This window comes from Anas acuta, chromosome 2, assembly GCF_963932015.1.
Source record: "Anas acuta chromosome 2, bAnaAcu1.1, whole genome shotgun sequence".
NCBI classification, from domain to species: domain Eukaryota; kingdom Metazoa; phylum Chordata; class Aves; order Anseriformes; family Anatidae; genus Anas; species Anas acuta.
In genome coordinates this window covers 134140793-134159919 of record NC_088980.1, presented here as the reverse complement: position 1 = coordinate 134159919, position 19127 = coordinate 134140793, and the positions used below count along the sequence as shown (strand labels likewise).

The 19127-nt window shown below is 45.7% G+C and overlaps 1 protein-coding gene across 1 annotated transcript; it reads left to right on the top strand.

The window, feature by feature from the left end:
* The first annotated feature begins 9594 nt into the window (after positions 1-9594).
* GEM (GTP binding protein overexpressed in skeletal muscle) lies at positions 9595-18452 on the top strand. Its single transcript, XM_068672262.1, has 5 exons — positions 9595-9760; positions 11344-11686; positions 14800-14876; positions 15356-15560; positions 17190-18452. Exons 2-5 carry the CDS (start codon positions 11353-11355, stop codon positions 17465-17467), a joined length of 894 nt encoding a protein of 297 aa, XP_068528363.1. The 5' UTR covers positions 9595-9760; positions 11344-11352; the 3' UTR covers positions 17468-18452.
* The last annotated feature ends 675 nt before the right edge of the window (positions 18453-19127 follow it).

Sequence of the window (19127 nt, the reverse complement as noted above, 5' to 3'; positions counted from 1 at the left end):
CTTTTTCTCTGCTTTCCTTTTTATTCAGCTAGAAGGTTAACACATTACATATAAGCAACATATAGGGACAATATTAACCATGTGCTTAATCAGAAGACAACCCAAAGGTGCAGTTGAAGGGCTGAAATGTGAGGGCAGATGGCAAGGGACTTCATCCCTTGTGCAGGCAGGACGCGGGGTAGGTGAGGCAGTGGAGATGGTCTGTCCTTTGTGTGGAGTGTGTGAAGCATTCAGGCACATGTGTTGTACAGGTTTTTCTGGACTAGATATGTGCAGTGTGTGGGGTACAAGGTGTTCATCCTCCACAGAACACATGGACCTTCCCTGCTGTTTTCCCTTCAGATAATTTGGGCATGATTTTTAACCTCAATTATGTTTGGTTTTAACTTACTTTAAGGGTGACTTTGATATATACCAGTGTATGAGGAGAAGGAGGCATTTCATGAGAGCAGATATTTGAAGGTATTTAGGTAAGCCGTCAGACTTTGCCATGTGATCCTTTAATTAAAGAACATTTTTTCTCTTTAGGCGCTGCCCATTTTAGCTTCATCTTTTGCTTAAGCTGTGAGCAAGGAAGAGCACGGCAGGCAGTGCAGCCCAGAAGCCTACGTTGGCTGCTCTGCCCTCTCTGCTGGAGGGCTCATTTCCCTGCCCTGACTCACCCAGCCAAAGCTGCCCCTCTGAGCACCCTGCTGATGAGGCAAAGAGCTCTTGGCAGCAGCGTTATGCTGCCCAGCTGCGGGGATGTAATTGCTGGCAGCGTAGTCTTGGGTCAGAAGTCAAAGAGAAGTGGGCTGGTAACTAGGAGATCAAAATATTTTCTCTGCCTTTAGTAATGGGATGTGTCCGTATTGTTCCCCCGCATGTCTCTGTTTGCTGAGATATGTTTTATCATCTTCATTCATGTTTGTGGTATGTTGGGTCTTACTTTACAACATGACGGAGTTGTTTAAAATTCATCAAAGTGCAGTTCAAAAGCATGCAGGGCAATAAGGGGGAGGAGGCTGTGATTCAAGGGATCAGACCCACTGCTCAAATGACCAAATTGTGGGTGACATGGAAAGGAGATTTGTAGAGCACCAAAAATCAGATCTAGTTTATGAGTCACGCCAGAATCACATTCCTTGATCTTGTGACTTTGAATTATCTATTTTTCTCTTAGCTTCTAAATCTGCCTGCCTGGCCACTGATTAAACGTCCAGCAACACAGAGGATTTATGAAAACCAGGACTGTAGCTACTTCCTCAGGCTCAAGGAGTCAAAAAGCTTTTTCTCTAGTTTTCTGATTTCTTTAATTTTCTGATTTACAGGAACAATGCACATCAGGTACCCCACTTCAGAGCAGCTCACCTGACAAATGTGCTGCTTGAGCAATGGGTGGATATTGCCTTTTCATCTACCCGGACTTGTGCAAAGCACTTGACACTGTCCCCCATGATATCCTTGTCTCTAAATTGGAGAGACATGGATGTGATAGCTGGACCACTTGGTGGTAAGGAACCGGCTGGATGGTCACACTCAGAGCTGTGGTCAGTGGCTCAGTGTCCAGGTGGAGATCAGTAATGAGTGGTGTTCCTCTGGGGTCAGTATTGGGACAGGAACTGTTTAACATCTTTGTTGGTGACACGGACAGAGAAATTGAGTGCACCCTCAGCAAGTTTGCCCATGACACCAAGCTGTGTGGTACAGGAAACATGCAGGAGGGAAGGGCTGCCATCCAGAGGGACCTGGGCAGGCCTGAGAGGTGGGCCTGTGTGAGCCTCGTGAGGTTTCAGTGAGGCAAAATGCAAGGTCCTGCATCTGGGCCAGGGAAATCCCAAGCACAAATACAGGCTGGGTGGAGAACGGACTGAGAACAGCCCTGAGGAGAAGGACCTGGGGTTGTTGGCTGATGAGAAGCTCGACATGAGGCAGCAATGTGTGCTTGCAGCCCAGAAAGCCAACCGTACCCTGGGCTGCACCAAAAGCAGCGTGGCCAGCAGGGCGAGGGAGGTGATTGTCCCCCTCTGCTCTGCTCTTGTGAAACACCACCTGGAGCCCTGCGTTCAGCTCTGGGGCCCCAGCAGAAGGACATGCTGGGGAGCGACTCTGTGTCAGGGGGTGTAGGGATAGGGCAAGGGGGGATGGCTTTAAACTGAAAGAGGGATGATTTAGATTAGATATCAGGAGGAAATTCTTCACTCAGAGGGTGGTGAGGCCCTGGCACAGGCTGCCCAGAGAAGCTGTGGGTGCCCCATCCCTGGAGGTGCTCAAGGCCAGGCTGGATGGGGCTTTGGGCAACCTGGGCTGGTGGGAGGTGTCCCTGCCCATGGCAGGGGGTGGGACTGGGTGGGCTTTAAGGTCCCTTGCAACCCAAACCATTCTGTGGTTCTACAATTCTAGATACCCACACCTTACAGTCAGCAATACTACTGACTCAGCATCCTTGGCTTCAAGACAACAGGCCCTCCCCTAGTACTATGAAACTTTAATACCTTTCATTGTAGAAAATGCTCAGGAGACATTAAAGGATGTGGTAATTACCATAAAAAAGGAAAAATGCATGTGACAGACTGCAGTTCACCTCTTCTGAAAAGGGTGGTGGTGTCCTACACCTTATCACACAGACACACATTTTACAAATGCATGAGATGCACTGGAGGAATATGCAGTGAAAGTATTAAAGGTTCTGCTACCCATCAAAACTATTTTTTTTAGAAATTAATGGTGACTTATTTATTTTTTTTTAATTATGCTCGGCTACTGTATTTACCGCCTGCTATCAAAATGAATAGATGTTGTGAAAACAACAGAGAGAAGGCAAAAGACAAGCAGTTGGCAGCTGGAGGAGGGCTCCCAGCAGCCTGAGCATGGCCAAGTGTGTTTCCCAGCTGGGGGACTTGAGAAGAGCCTGCTGCAGTTGCACCATCCCTTTCTGGCTCCTGCAGGAACGCAAGAGCCTTCAGTGCCAAGGATCTAGTGTTGGGAAGCAATATTGAAGGTGACAGCCCTGTAATTGCTGGTATTGAGCACGTTCCCTGTAAAACACACTGGCTGGGATCCTCCTTTCCTCTAGGGGCAGGGATGTTAAGATAAGCTGTTAGATATCGATTCAGTTCACTTGACTTTTGGATCTTCTGGCGGGGAAGTTCAAGGCTCGTGTTAGTGCAGGGAGACTCATCTCCCCAGTGATGCATTTCATTGGGGACAGACGCATCTCCAGGGGTGATTCATGCTGCCTCTGTGGGATGATGACCCTGGAGATGCCTGCCTGACCTCGCTCGGTTCAATTTGGGGACTAATGTAAAGGAGGTGAAATGAGCACTGCCCGAGGGCTCAGCGCTTGGTTGTCCTGGCATGATAAAGGTGTAACAGAGACAAAGAATTCGATCTTCAAAGGGAAAACAACAAAGTCATTTTCACTTTTATGTTCATTTTTATTTCTTTCCTTCTGGACAAACGCAAAGTGCATGCTGAAAGACAGCAGAGTAAAGCCGTGTAAATAAAAGATTTGCTGTCGTTGAATTAAACAGATATTAATGACGCCTGGCCATATACAGCATCTTCCTAAAAGGCATTCTGCACGGCTCCAACCCTCTTACATTCTGACGCTGGGGAGCGTGTGTGTTTTGCTGCTCAACGCAAGCCCGGGAGCCAGAAAATCCAAACAAGGCGGTGAATCACCGAGCCATCACACGGAGCATCGCTTCGCTAGGTGCTGGTGCAGCCAGCAGCGAGCGCACGGCTGCGCTGAACCGGTGGCACTGGTGAGACGATGCTGTAAACGGGGGGAGAAGAGAGCCATGCGTCCCTCACAGCAGACCATATTTAGCTGTGGTTTGGTTGCTGCTGATCTTCTATACAGTAAAAAGAGCACAGGGGAGGGGTGAGATAGCCAGACGCTGTGTTACAGCTACGGCTTCATCTGGCTTTGTGTGATGAGCGTAGCTGGTTTAGCCATCATGATCCAACACGTGTTGAGCATTTTTACACATCGCCTTCCTCCTGGTGCAGATATCAATAACAGTCTGGGTATGATTTTGATTGAAACTGAATCTCAAAGTGGCTGAGGCCAGCAGGGACCTCAGGATGTCACCTGGTCCCACCCCTGTTCCTGGTCCCACCCCACATCCAGGCGGCTTCTGAACGGCTCCAAGGAGGAGACCCCACAGCCTCTGGGCAGCCTGTGCCAGGGCTCCGTCACCCGCACAGCACAGAAGGGCTCCTGGTGCTCAGGGGGAGCCTCCTGGGGGCCAGGTTGTGCCCAGGGCCTCTCGTCCAGACAGGCTGAATTCAGCTGTGCCTCAGCTAAACCTGAACCAAGGGCCACCACCTTTTCTTAGGCCAAAACTCCTGTGAGTGCAGGATGGACCCAAGCCCTCAGGCAACATCTTTGGATGCCATGGGCTTGCAGTGGCAGAGGATTTGACCCATCCTCCCCTCTTTTTGACTGCTGGAAATATGTCTCCTATGCAAAAGGCACAGAGAAGTGCACCAAGGGGGTGTCAGACCCTGAAGTACCCACGGCCTTGCCCATCCCTGCCCACCCCAGGCCCAGGACCCCCTTGCAGCCCCCCAGGACCACCAGTGACCCTGCCCAGGGATTATCACGCCACCCGCCTTCTCCCAGCCCACATGGCAGGGACTCCTCCATGCAGATAACAGCCCCCAGCTGATGGGAAACCAGAAAAAGTTTCACAATCCAATGCTTATGTGGGCTGCAGAGCAAAGTGCTGTGCTCGGGAAATGAGGCGCTCTCTTCCCACCCTAGATGGGTTTATCACCGAGATAAATGCAATCAGAGAGCAAACCGGTGGGTGCTAGTTGGTGAATGTGTGTCCATGCATGGAGAGCTGGAGAAAATGGCAATAAAAACTGAGAGGCAGCGATGACAGCTGGAGCAAACCTCCCTGGAGATTGTGGGACCGTTTGCCGGGAAGCCTCTGATGGTACATCTCTGCTTTCTGTCAAATGTGGGGAAGTTTTTGAAGGATAGGCAGGTTTTTGTGACCCAGCACCCCCGAATCTTGGCAATGATTGTTGGTTGCCCTTTGTGTGACAGCTTCGGGTATCGCAGGGAGGAAGGAGAATTTGTGGTTGGATCAAAAGACCTTTTTCTGGATTTCTCTTCAGTACTTCTGAAGATCAGAGACCCGGGATATTCTGCTGAAGTTTCCAACCTATGTTTTGCTGATGCAGAGTTTGCTTATCATTAAATACCACCACGGCTTTCTACTATAAAAGCAAGTGGGATTTGTTTTGGAAAGTCACGACCCCAAGTTGAAAAGGAGACTGTGACTCACGAGCCAGACTCCACGGAGGACTGTGATGTGCTGCAAAAATCCCAGCTGCAGAAAATGGTCTACGCTGCTACCACTTCTCTAAAGGCTTTTTTAGCTCTGCATTCAAAGAACATTTACGGCTAACTCACATCCTGCTATTATTAGGATATTATGATTTTTTAAAAAATATTTGCATCAATTCTACTTGAAAAGTACATTTATTTATGTCATGCATGACTTAATCCTGTTCTCTGGGCAACTATCAGCAGAATTCTTTAATGTCATTCAACGCAAGGGTGGGAAGTAGGCCCTCCTTTTTCTAACTCTTGCTATATAATTCACTTCTTCCATTTGCTTTTTGTTATTGTTGCTTTTTTCCCACATCTGATAGCTGTTTTCTTTTATTTTTTCAGTTAAATAGTCTAAAAACTAACTTATAATTTGTAATTTGTTATGGTCCTGACTGCATCGCTTCCTTTGGCTGCTCATTTTTCACCCTGTACTTAATATTCGTTTTTGACACCTTACCGTATTAATGGGGAAAATACTTTTTGGACACTCATCACAATTACAAAAGCTCTGCAGAGCTCAAATGTGGAGCACACCTTCCTTTTGGTACATCAGAATCCAGATTATCTGCCAGAAATAGACTAATGAGGGGTTCCCTAATGAGGCAGCTGATTAAAGGCAATCCTATTCCCTCAGAGCTCTAATGCCAGCTTTTCCTGCTGTCTTGCACAGAGGAAGAACAGATCAATGCTTCTCCCCTGTCCTTGTGCTCCACCACCAGAAGATCATGTTCTGCTTTTAGTGTCCACGTAAAGAACTGTAAAATGCTGCTGTGGTGTGGGAGAAAAGGAGGTGCTGGAACAACATCAGTACCCTTTGCAAGCAATTGCTGAGATAGAGGCAACCAAATCTGCCCCTCTAAGGGGAGCACTGGTTCATTTATTAAACATTTTTAGGTAGGGAAGCACTTTCAAGAGCATTTTTTGACTCTCTTTCCAGTAAAATAGATCAAAAATTTTATTATTCCTTAGTTTCGGAGTCTCCTTCTCTCCCTATCCCCACTTAAGACCCTCAGTAGTTATTCCCAGACACACGATCCTTCATTTACCTGCCCCATACCAGTGGGTCCGCACTGTCCTGCCCAGCATCATGCCTGTCCCCCACACACATTTCTGTCCACTGGCAAGCTGATAGATGATGCTACATGGGGACTGAGAGTTTCCACGTGGCCAGCCAACACTGAGGGATGTGGGAGGTGGAGAAAAATGTAAAATGCTGGTATGGTGTGGAGGGAAGAAGGGTGGTGGACTGGATTCACTGCCTTTGCAGGCAACTAACTATTGGGAACACAGGCTGCTGAAGTAGGTCATTTACAGGGAAAACCAAAGATATACCCTTCTGCTCAATGTACAGGGAGCAAGTGTACTTTCAGACACAGCATTCAATTTCAAGCAAAATAAATCTGAGTTTTGCTCTCCCTGGTTTTATCGTTGTCGTTCTTTTTTTCCCTTGCATTTCTCTCCCCCTCCAAGCTGATTCAGACCCCCTCTAGCACGACCTTCGTGCTAGCTGGCGATTTGAGGAACTACTTTTGCCTTCATGTGCATAAATACAAAAACAGCTAATAAAGTGCCAGCCTTAAAACGCACTCCTGTTTTATATCCAATGGAAAATTTCTGCCTAATTGCTCTGGGCATCACCTGGTGTAACTGTAAGTGGCCAGAGAGGGATTGCAGAGCTGTTGCTCTGCAGTGTTTATTTCAGCCTGGCTGCAGGGAACATTCCTCCAAGATGCGATTATTGAAGCACACGATGGACAAGACGGGCAAAAAGCAATCACTCTCAGTTTAGTATTGCACCAGCCAGCAGCATCCAAGCGCTTGTGTGTTTTACGACAGCACTCGGCCTTATGTTTTTTCTCTCCTTGTACCTACGTCTCAGGCGGTTTTTGTTGCAGAAGTGCTGACCGGCAAAGAGTGCAAGAGGACAGAGCAGTCCGGGACCGCAGAACCACCCATCAGTCTGCGGAGCTGTATTTGGAAGTGCAAGCCGATAGCCAGCCCCCTTGGGAAGGGCTCAGTTCATGATTCATTAATCAATCTGCTCCTATTCCTCGTCAGCAAGTAGCAGAAGGCTGAAAATGATGCAATTCTTCCTAACTTTTTTTTTTTTTAAAAAAAAAAGGAAGAAAATGTTTTCCCTGCAGTTATCATGATGGATTCATGAGGTCTGAAGGCGTTACCTGAGGACTAAGAGCTCTCTGTCACCTGCAGACCCTATCCAGAACGGGGGCTGCAGGGTTAAAGGTCAAAGATACATCAAGGCATTGCTGGAGAGCCGTGTTTTCTGCGTCTGCCTTGCATTCCACGAGGAAAGTACACAAGATGATGTCCCACGACTCCTGATCTAACACTAACCATAGCTAAACACGAAGGCTTTTCTGACCGTGCTTTATATCCACTGCCTGTGCTTTCTGCTATGATATAAGTTAAACATTTGGACAAGATGCTTGAGCCCACAGCTCTGCTGGCTGCAATCCGGCCATAAATATCTCCAGCCCCGTGGCGGACAGGTTTTGCTTGTGTCACACGTGCTGACAAATGAAGGCAACCTAAAGAGAGCTCAGTGAACCCCGGGTGCAGCACACACTTCTCCAGCCACCCACTCTCCTACATCATTTCCAATGTTTCATAAAAATAAAAAAGAGCAACTGCAGAGCTGAGTGTACCGGCAGCACAAGAGCAAAGTGCTCCGTGTTGATTTCCACTGGCCATGCCATAATCTTCCCCTGATGGAGGTTTTTTGCTGTGTTTTTCCATGCACAGTGAGCACAAACAGCAAAGGGATGGACTGCTCCGTGGCGGGATGCAGGACCTGGGGTCGGGGCAGCTGCTGGTGAGCAGGGTGATGCAAAATCAGGGCATGTTTGCATCCTCCCCTCGGTACCTCTGACTAATTTCCACATGCACTGATGAATGTGCATGACTTTGGGAAACGCTCTTGGCTCCTTGAGGCTGGGCTCAGGAGATCCCTGAAAATCCTCATGAAAGATGCAAGAGGACAACAGAGGCAAAGGGGGAAGAAAGCAGGCATATTTCAATGGAAGAATGTCATAAAGGTCCACTATCTATCCACTAGACAGGGTTTAAGCAAGGCATGAAAATATAGAGCTCTGCACCGTAAGTGCTGGGCAGCAACCGGAGGTTGTTTCCCTCTGCAGCTTGCTCACAGGGAACAGAGGAGAATGGCACCACGAAACAAAATGCTCCTTCCTCTGCTCAGAAGTGAAATGTTTCAGAGTTCCTAAGTGCAAGGCGAGGGATTGTCAGCAGTTCATCTGGGAGGGAAGGAGGGGGGAATGCAGAGGGCAGGAGAAAAACTAGGAGTTTGTTAAAATAAGGGAAAACTGTAGGCGTTTTCCATAATTTTCTGTGTAACCAGTGCTGTGCCTACCAAGTGGTTTGTGGATGTTTATTATTTTTTCTCTGTTAATCCAGAAGTAATTTCCACATTTGTTAGAAGTGTCACCCAGGGGCATACATTATGGCTTTGGATTTACTCTTTTTTTCTTCTGCCAAGGAGTTATGAGATGATAAAAATTTAAGGAGCAGGCACTTGTTTTATGGCACATACACCATAGATTCGTCTCTCCTAATAAACTACAGGCAGAATCAGAACTACGCTGCCCAGACTTTGTGCCCGCTAGTGCTCATACATCTTTTCCAGTGCCAGCATCCTGCTGGAGCAATGCTCAGTGTGAGGCCAGGTGTTTTGGCAAGCCCTTGATAGTGGAAAGCAATAGGAGCAGAACTAGGAGCTGGTTATGCAGGTCAGAAAACTGGGTGCAGTGACTTGGAAGTCAACAGAGAAAAATAGGATTGTATAAATTAGATTTAAAAAAACAACAAGAGGGTAATATTCTTATTTGTGATGCAATTGTGAAATAACATTCAGATACCTTATTCCAAAGAATCATTTTGTCCAGCAGGGAGTCAGCTGCATTTTGCAGACAGAGAACATCCTACATTTACAGCATTTTATGCATTAATGAGATGTGTCATTTTCAAAACATAATCGATTTTAATAGCATTTACTTGAAAAACTGAGGTGGACGGGCACGTATTATTATGTGTTTTTCCACTTTCCTGTTTTCATCGTGTAAGACCCAAATGTGTTTGTTTTGCTGGCAGTACTAAGCCAATCATATGATTTCAAGTAAGTCTTTTGAGCCTGTTTGTAAGTTTTTGCTCTTCTGCATGTCTGCTTCCTCCCAGCTGGGGGCTGGCTGTTGTATGGAAAGGCCGACCACGTCACGGAAAAGCCCTGTCTCTGATCAGATGGGCTTAATATAAACCAGGTTTGCCGAGAGGGAATTAAAGAGGCAGCCCGTAAGCGGGAGAGGATTTACTTGGGCAGAGCAGCGCGGTGTAGCACGGTCTACGGGGAGAGGAGGGCAGCGCGAGCAGACTGCGAGCAGGAGCCAGGCACAAGTAAGACACTGCTGGACGAGGTGCCCTGGGTTGTGTGCGGTGTGTAGTGCCTAATTTGCTAGATCTCAACAAGCTCCAGGCAGCTTGTGGCACCAAAACCAGCCTGCACTCGGACCACGATGTGCAATTGTGCCTTATAAGCCTTGGTCTCGCTAGGATTTGCTTAGCTAAGGGATGGTAGTTTGCTGGAGAAGAAATCATTAGATGATCGTGAGTGAGGCTGCTCGGGGATTGTTTATTGAAACTTATCTTTAGGTGTTGCTGTGTGGCTGAATTAGAGCTGGCTTTTCTCACCTGATCTTTTAAGCAGGGAAACTCCAAAAAAAATTTTAAATTAAATTGTGGTTAATAATTCACTTCATTTGTGAAGCAGCCTGCTTGCTGCCTGGTCTCCAGTTAGATCTAATTTTGCCTCTCAGCACTGTGCATCACAGAGAAATATTGCATATGTTGTACTAAGCTCAGACAGTGCTGTTTGTTGGTTTGTTCTCTGACCTGCCGTGTGCTTTTTCTGAGAAGTTTTCAGAGAGTGGTGTGTGAAGTGGACCAGCGACTTGTATGTGTTGTTTTGATGTGTTGCTGTACTTTTTTTTTTTCATTCACCATTTATTATTCAAGTTTGGAAGTGATCTGGTGAATTTTATGGGCATTTATCCTGCCTACTAATATGGAGAAGAGAGCTGAGAAACTTCATATATATATATATGTGTGTATATATATAAAAGGGGGAAAGAAAAAGCAAAATGTCTAAATAACTATCACTTTGGGAACTGGAATGCATCAAAGTAACTTTCCTAAAAATGGTAGCTGTTGGCCAGTGGGAATGACATCACTGTCCTCTGACTCCAACCAAGGCAAAATAGAGTTTGCTACATAAAATGTAATTAAGAGCCATGCTTGGACAGGAAGAGCTAACCTATTTAGCCAATTGTGCAGTAAATGAAGCTGTTGATTTAATATCTTTAAATTTATGAGCTGCTTCTCCCAGTGCTACCTCCTGTAGTAGCTCAAACCTGTACCTCCTCAGAAAAGCCATCGGGCTTGGCTGCGTCCCTCCTTTTAGCAGCCAGAAAGCCACCACCTGGAGCAGTCATTGTCCTGCCATAGGGGAGACCCAAATCCATCCTACCACAGCAAGGCTTCCTTGCTTGGCTTTCTTTTCTTATGAGGGTTTTCTGAGTTTGTTAGCTGGAGGCAGCTGGGACTGGTCCCTCTGCTTGCCCCCAGGCAGCCACGAAGGGTAGGGAGCGGTGCCTGCAGGGCTGTCCCGGCAGGGATGCAGCACTGTGTGTGCTCTGGTCCTCCCCATGCCTCCCCCAGGCTGGGCTGCACCTAGCACCGCAGTGAGCTTGTAAAGGATAGGATTTAGCATGTGAGGGTGGCATCATCCCTAGGAAAAAGCCTCTGACTCACTAACTAGAAATATTTCTTTGCATACCAGCAACTGCGAAAGAGTGCAAAGCCTCAATTTTCTTCTGTTGTATACTGGATACAAGAGCAGGACGTGCTGCCTTGAGTTAACACGAGGGTGCTAGTGCATTTGTTTTGTGGGTACCAAGTGTGATTTCCGTATTTCTCACCAGGGGTAAAAAATGACCCTCAACAACGTTACCATGCGTCGCACCCACACCAGCAGCCTGCAGCAGCAGCAGCAGCGGTGGAGCATCCCCGCTGATGGCAAGAACCTGCTGGTCCAGAAGGACTCCAACGAGTACAACGCACAGAAGAGATACACCATCAGCCCCGACGAGTACTACAGAAGGAGCTGGTCCTCGGAGTCGTCCGACTCTGTCATCTCCTCTGAGTCTGGCAGCAATTGCTACCGGGTGGTGCTGATCGGGGAGCACGGCGTGGGCAAGTCGTCGCTGGCCAACATCTTCGCGGGGGTACACGACAGCATCGACAGCGACTGCGAGGTGTTGGGAGGTAGGTCCTTGTGCTCTGGGGTGTTTGTGCTTGCTTGCAATGGGCCCTGTCAGCAGAAACTGGCACAGAAAATCAGAGAGGCCGTTTAAACTAAAATTGATGCAGCAAATGTTTGAATCTGATTGTCAAAACTAAGCAGAACAAGCTCCATAGAGTAAGATGCTCTCCAACTCTCTTTAAAGCCTCTGAAAGAGAACAATACAGATTCTCATGCTCTTTCATTTCAAAATACCTGTTTGAAGCCGTTCAGCTTTCATGCTGGTCCAACACTTGTGTCATTGAAGGCTCCGTGGGGTCACCTCCAGCTTTCTATAAGGCAGGGAAAACCACTGGAAATCCTCACGGTCTATGAGAGTGCAGTGCTTAGAAATAAAACATAATGAAAAATAAAATAAAATAAAAAAAAACCCTGCCCAGTCCTTCAATCACCTCAAAAACTTTTGCCATTAGAAGTCATCTCAGTCTTATATATAAATGCGTTGCCTCAGTGTAGGCTGTATGGAGTTTGAGTAAATATGCCTACCCCTCCTTCATGCTCCTTGCACAGGTTGGGTTCCCCCAGGAAAAAAATAGATAAAGATGCTTCAGCACTGTAGGGAAATTTCCGTTGCCCAAACTGGGGGAAAAGTCAGAAGCTGTAGGGTTTTCATGAATGCTTTCCCCTTGCTATTTTCGTCTGCATTTCTGAGGATTGTGAAACCTTCCTTAGTCCCAAAGAGCAGCTAATGCATGGCACCCAGCTGTAAGGCATACTGTGCAGGGGATGTGGTGGGAGAAGGGTTGTGCCATGACAGAAGTCTGCTGTGGCCCTAAGGACACAGGTGCTGTCACCTTGGGAGGACTTGCAAATTGCTGGGTGGTTTTGCTAGTCAACACATCGGAGTTTTCTCTTCTCTCCCATATCCCTTCCTGGTGTGTCAGTGCCTGTGCTAGCACAGAAGCACAGAGAGTTTCTGGGCTTCTCTTCCAGTCTTCAGTGGAGCAAAAACAGACTTTTTTTTTTTTTTTTTTTTTTTTTTTTAATGCCAGGATTTAACACAGCTTGGATTTAATATAGCCCAGGGCTAGGAAGGTAGGAGCCACCTTCTTGCTTCTCCCAGACTGGAGGTACAGCTCTTTGTGCCTTTGGGGAATCTGACGTTCCCCACAGTGCTGTGACCCTGGGTCAGTAATTCAGGCAGGCTTTGCCTTCACCTTCCACTGGCTTTTCCTGAAATTCCATCAGCATCACCACCTGCAATATCTCTGATAAAACCTTTCCTAGTGCTGCTCCAGCAACCTGGTTAGGACCCTTGGGCAATCATTCAGAAAACACAGCTGATTTACTTTGCATACTTGTCAGATGGTTTCCTTCTCCTCCATGCAAAGCAGTGTGGTTTCTTCCCTCACTTGCACTCCCAGAACTATTGCTTGGAGTGTAGCCATGACAGATTTTCAAGGTCAGCTCATTGGAGGTATCAGAAAACTTGCTGTTGTTGTATTTCTCCTATTATTTATTTATTTATTAATGTCGGCTTCAAAATAAGCTTGAGATGAACTAATTGCTCACTTTCAGTGTCTTTTGTACCCTATAGAAGTTCCTTAGGATTGTCCAAGGTGCAAATCATTGCTGAGTATGACCATTTGGGGCACACCATTTTCAAGGAGTGTGGTTATGTATTTGTAGCCCCTCCCTGTGTCACAGAGAACAAAGCAGTCCTCTAAATGTTGTCCTCTGCTGCCTATGGAGCTTGTTCCCATGCAGATGCTTGATCAGTTGAAGAAACTCCAAACTTTAGCTTGCAAAGTGGAAATATTATTACAAGAGCTGATGGTTTCAGGACAGCCAATTCACAGAGGGAATACAGCTGCTTTGTTGGAGTAGTTTTGCTACTGGCAGTGAGATTAATCAAACTCACAATCACAGATGTCATGCTCTTGGGCCTACAATGGAAAGGGCTCCCCTTGATTAGCTCTGTATTTTGATCCCCTCTACTTTAAGCTGTGCCAAACCTGAGCTCTTGTTTACAAAGTTTGATTTTATTTTAAATGTGGAATACTTTTGGCTGATTCTTCTGCATGGATGTAGATTCCTGGCTTTGAGGAAAGCCTGTGATTACAATGTAGGGGAAAGTTCACTCCGCTAATAACCAGCAGAAGTTTTATGACTCAAGAGTTAAGACATGGCTCTGTCTACAAGTGTGGTTGGGACAGATCCCTGACCCAGTGCCATGAAAGGTGTGGTACACTCAGAAACCCTAAGCCCAATATTTTTCACTGACCAGCAACACAGGACTCAGGATAGGTGCAAACCCCATACTGCTCATCTAAATGTCCCTGGATTTGGGGGAGAAGAAGGAAGATAGTATTTGAAGTGGAAGCTAGATTGAGATTTAACATCACGGATTGATTGTGATTGAGTGGAAACAGCCACACACACACACACAAACACTGATCTAAGCAGAACTTAGTCATGTGGTGTTTATAATCTAGATATGAGTTTTTGTGGTTTCGGCACAAAATAATTATCTTCTGTGGTTTGTTGACTCCTTTGCTTTTTGACATCAAAGGTAATGTGGGAAGCTGTGAAATGGGAAAGAAATGGGATGCAGCAGTCGTTTCGGTCTCCCTAAAACTCAACAGCTCCCGTCTCACAACCCCCTGTCCTCTTTGCTTGGTAGGCTGTTAACTGTATTGCTCTCCGCAGCAGTGACTGTTCACCCGTAAACTGTCCCTGCTAAAGAGAAAGCAAATATTTTCCATTACTCAGCCTCGCTGGACTCCGCTGCTCCCATGGGGCAAATGTTCAGCCTTTGGTTATTTCTTCCACTGGTTCTATTTTCTCTCTCCCACATAAGATAAAGAGAATATCGACCTAAATAATGAACATTTCGTTTCCTGATCTCTCTGTCTCCTTCATATATCATGGAAAGTTAGACAACCAGTAATGAGCAGAGGGCAGGTTTAGTGCTGATGGAAATGAGGAAAGAACTGAATGTGAGCCAGCACAAAACTTGGCTCAATAACTTGAACTGTGAACAAATTATACATAGTCAACTATTTGTTTTTTTTTTTTATAATGTACATGATGCCACAAAATAATGTATTACCGACATTTCTGATTTTCTTTCCAGAAGACACGTATGAAAGAACCCTGATGGTGGATGGGGAGAGTGCGACCATTATACTGCTGGACATGTGGGATAATAAGGTACTTTTATTTACATACGCCAATCACATGCCAAAAGAAAAGTGCATATAGATGAGTGTTAATAGAAAAAGTAGGTACCTATTCAGAAAGAAAGTGTTTTTCATAGTTCAGCATAAGGGAAGATACAGGATCAATCCCCTCCCTGCAGCAAGCCAAGCATGCCTAATAGCTCTATAGTGTGAGCCTGAGAAGAGCAAGCCTTTATTTTTTTAATGATAAAACAGAACATTCAAGCCATTTTCCAGACCATGTTCATTCCAGCCTAAATCCAACACAATGAATTATCCGGGGCAAGTTTTACCCTCCTTTGTGATGAAGTATTCATATGGTCACCACTTTGGAATGGCTTTTAGTACAACCGTGATTCAAACCATGCCCAGTGCAGCTACAGCAGGAATGTATTTGGATTTGCTAATGTTATATTTTCTGAGTAAAACCTGTTCGGGGCATAACATTGTCTGACCATTTCGTTTGAACAGCGTGAAGGAGAATGGATTCGAGACCACTGCATGAAAGTGGGAGATGCATACCTGATTGTCTACTCCATCACAGACCGAGCAAGCTTTGAGAAGGCCTCCGAACTCAGAATAGAGCTCCGCAGAGCTCGCCAGAAAGAAGATATTCCCATTATTTTGGTTGGCAACAAAAGCGACCTTGTCAGGTGCCGCGAAGTTTCAGTGGCAGGTAAGGAGAACGATGAGGATAAAAACTACACAAAATTTAAGAGTCATGTAATAGCTTTTGAGCAACATAGGGAGCTCTGGCTGAGGGAGCACACTGTGATTGGGACCAGGCAGTAAGAGAGCAATAAAGCAACAGAGGAACAGCTGACAAAGGACTGGGGAGGGTCTACCATTTTTTTCAGCAATCCTTTTCCCAAATTTAAGTTCCATCATAAAAGCAGTTTGAATTGTTTCTCTTCCAGCTCCTAGCATAAGACCACTGCAAAATGAGATTGCTCTGGTAGCTGGAAACCCCTTGGGTTTCCAATACATTTATGAACCCCCCCCTTTTTTTTTTCTGATGTCAAAGATTTTCTCCTTGTTTAATGAGTTCCTTATCCTCTCAGACATTTTACTACTTGATGAGTTAAAATTCCCTCTCACTTTTCATTTCACTAACCTGGGCAAGCACTTCACCGCCTTCCAGGACAGCTCTCCTTGGTGCCTTGCTCTGGGATGCTACAGCAGTCCTCCCTCTGCTGCATGTAGAGGGATAAATAAACAGCCTGTGCCCTGCACCCAAAGCACAGGGAGTCTTAAGCCTATAAAAAGGAACAGAGAGACCACCAGGAAAGCTGCTGCCAACCCTCAAGCTCTTCAGTCAGTAAAATCTCTTCTTAGACAGTCCTCCCTGAGGTTTAGGTGGCTTAACACAACACACAGTGGTGTATTAGATAATCTCATCTTGGCCAGAGCCAACAAGAAACATGGGTTCCTCAGCTCAGCATTCCTTTCTCTGCAGCTGTTCTGCTTTTTTATTTCCCAGTTGAACTAGGCTTTTGTTTCACTGGGGATATGCACAGTCCCTCTAGCCCCTGTCACAATTGCTCTAAGTGAAGAGTTTGAACTGAAGTTCAAACTCGGGAGCCCAGAGATGACTATTTTCCTTCTCATGCCTCTCTGGCCCACTTGAAAAATCCTTTGAAAGATGGCAGATTGGTTAGTGTCATTTTAGTCATCCTGGCGATGAGTTCACACCAAGACAGGAGACAGCATAAATTGGCTTGCATGTAAAAGAAGGCTGCTAAGGTTAGTGTATGTTCGGGCAGTTAAGGATAAGGACAGTGATTTCACATGTACCTCTGAATTTATAGGCATAGTTCTGCCTTTATTGAAGGACTTTTGTACAATTTCACACCAAAACTGATACCGTCTGAAGACCCTGGTTTCTGTGGAGGGGATAGGGTCCTGCCTCCTGTACACGTGGCTGGCACTGCCACTGTCCTTTAAGGTGACCTGGGGGAGTCTGCACACGAGGTGACCAGGTGATTTTGAGTTATGGCTGAGCTCTCCCCCCTTGATGTCTCAGCACGTCAGCCAGCCCCGGCTCCCTTCCTTCACAGCTGATGACAAGGACTGGGCTTCTCCACAGGGAGACTGACCCCCCCTTGCTGAGAAGGGAGTGTGACACAGACCAGATGAATCATGGCCTACCAGGCAGCATTAGATGATTAAAGACTTATCCCTGGCTATATTAGGCTCGAGGAATTCCCCGGTGGTGCTGGCTCCCTGCACGTGGCAGCCCGCATCTGTGCTGTCTCCCTCCCAGGCTCGTGACATCTCATGACATGTCCCCGTTGCGATTTTGCAGAGGGCCGAGCATGCGCCGTTGTGTTCGACTGCAAGTTCATCGAGACCTCGGCAGCCGTGCAGCACAACGTGAAGGAGCTCTTTGAAGGCATCGTGCGGCAAGTCCGGCTCCGGAGGGACAGCAAGGAAAAGAACGAGAAGAGGCTGGCTTACCAGAAGCGGAGGGAGAGCATCCCGAAGAAAGCCAGGCGGTTCTGGGGCAAAATAGTTGCCAAGAACAACAAGAATATGGCCTTCAAACTCAAGTCCAAGTCTTGCCATGACTTATCAGTACTTTAAGAACATTGGACTCTGCCAGAGCTTGTGGCATTTTGTGGACATTACCTAACGATGTTGTGGGAAATAATCAATCTATATTAGATTGGGTTATGAAAATGACTTAGATTCACAGTTGTGATTGTGATGATACGTGCTGGCATAAGAACAGCACAGTGCATGGAAATATCTCTTTCTTTTTATGTTGGTAGTTTTAAAAGTATAGACCAGAACGACCCAAAGTTATGCTGGGAAGTGTTCTGGGATATACCTATTGCTTCTCCTCTCAGCTTTGGATAATAGCTTAAGAACCTCAAACTGTCATCACTTGGGAAGTAAATATTGCTTTCTTTACTCTTTTTCACTGTCATTATTCTTTCCTTTCTTTTTCTCTCTCTCTTTTTTTTTTTTTTTAAATTGTGTAAAGAATTGAGGAACTGACCAGGGATTGGTCCTCTGCCAGTTGGCTGGTCAGGTTTGAGCACCCGCAGCTAAAAAATTTGCATTTCTGTAGAATAGCCACCAAGCCACTTGTTTTTATTATTTCAAGGATTGGTTTCAATGAGTTTACACATCTCTTACTTTGAAAATATTTAAAGGCAAAATCCTGTAATCAATCAAATTTTCCTCTCATATTTCCATTTTATGGGACTGTTTAAAAACCACGGTAAATATAAAATTAAAGCACAAGTTGTATCAAAGTACATCAAGTGCAAGATGCCAAACCTTTATAAATCACCTGAGCTTTTTTAAGAAACCACATGGACTTCTTGTATCTAGTCTTGGCTTTTCTCTATGCTAGAGCTATGCTGTATTTATTGTCATGCAAAATAACAAGCATTTTAATGTTGAGGGGAAATGTATTTATTACCAAGTTTCTTAAAACAATAATGTTAATTTTATTACTGTTTTCTATCTGATATCTTTTTTTTTTTTTTCAGATATGCAAGTTTTTACTTACATGCCTTGTAATAAAATAAATAAAATATATGACTGCCTTTGAGCCTCAGCAGGAAATCCCTAAGAATTCTTTCAACTTGAGAAAATATTTTGGATGCTCGTGAAGATTGCTGCACCACAACTATCAGGAGGATTCCTTGTGTCTCTGAACACAGAGGCTACTTAGCAACCTAAATCACAAAGCAAGAATCACCCACAGCCTGAAAGCTATTTGTGTACGGTGTCCCTTATGAGCAACTGGAGTTGTGGTGTCAGAGATAAAAATAAGTCATTCTTAAAAAAGGTATCTGGCCCCGAGTCTGAAAACACGTCAGAAATGTAGATAAGTACTGTTGTCCCTATTTTGGAGACAAAATTAAGTGAAATGTTACGTTCAAGGACAGAAAACATCAGCTGGCACGGCATGACCTGAACCTCAATTTATGTTGGAAATAATGATATTAGCACAGATTTTCCTCCTGACTATACTGTGTTATGTGGGCACATCTCCGAGTTCCAGGTAGATGTAGAGCCATTTCACTTTGCCAACAGATAGCTCAAGAAAAGCAAACCTCTAGCCTGACAGCTTGTCTTCCTTGCGAGAACAGGAGACACCTTAAGATGAGAACTGCCTTCCACATCTCATACTGCAGCTTGTTTCCACCAAACACTCTGGAAAGGAATGAGCTTGCTGAGTGTTTGCCCAAAACCGCCTCTGCTGAGGGGATGATTAAAGGGGCAGGAA

Bases quoted from the DNA above. Each gene is read 5' to 3' on its own strand.
- GEM (XM_068672262.1), top strand. From the start codon at position 11,353: ATGACCCTCAACAACGTTACCATGCGTCGCACCCACACCAGCAGCCTG. The intron at 14,877-15,355 runs GTACTTTTATTT...TCGTTTGAACAG, and splicing joins TGGACATGTGGGATAATAAG to CGTGAAGGAGAATGGATTCG. The intron at 15,561-17,189 runs GTAAGGAGAACG...GCGATTTTGCAG, and splicing joins CCGCGAAGTTTCAGTGGCAG to AGGGCCGAGCATGCGCCGTT.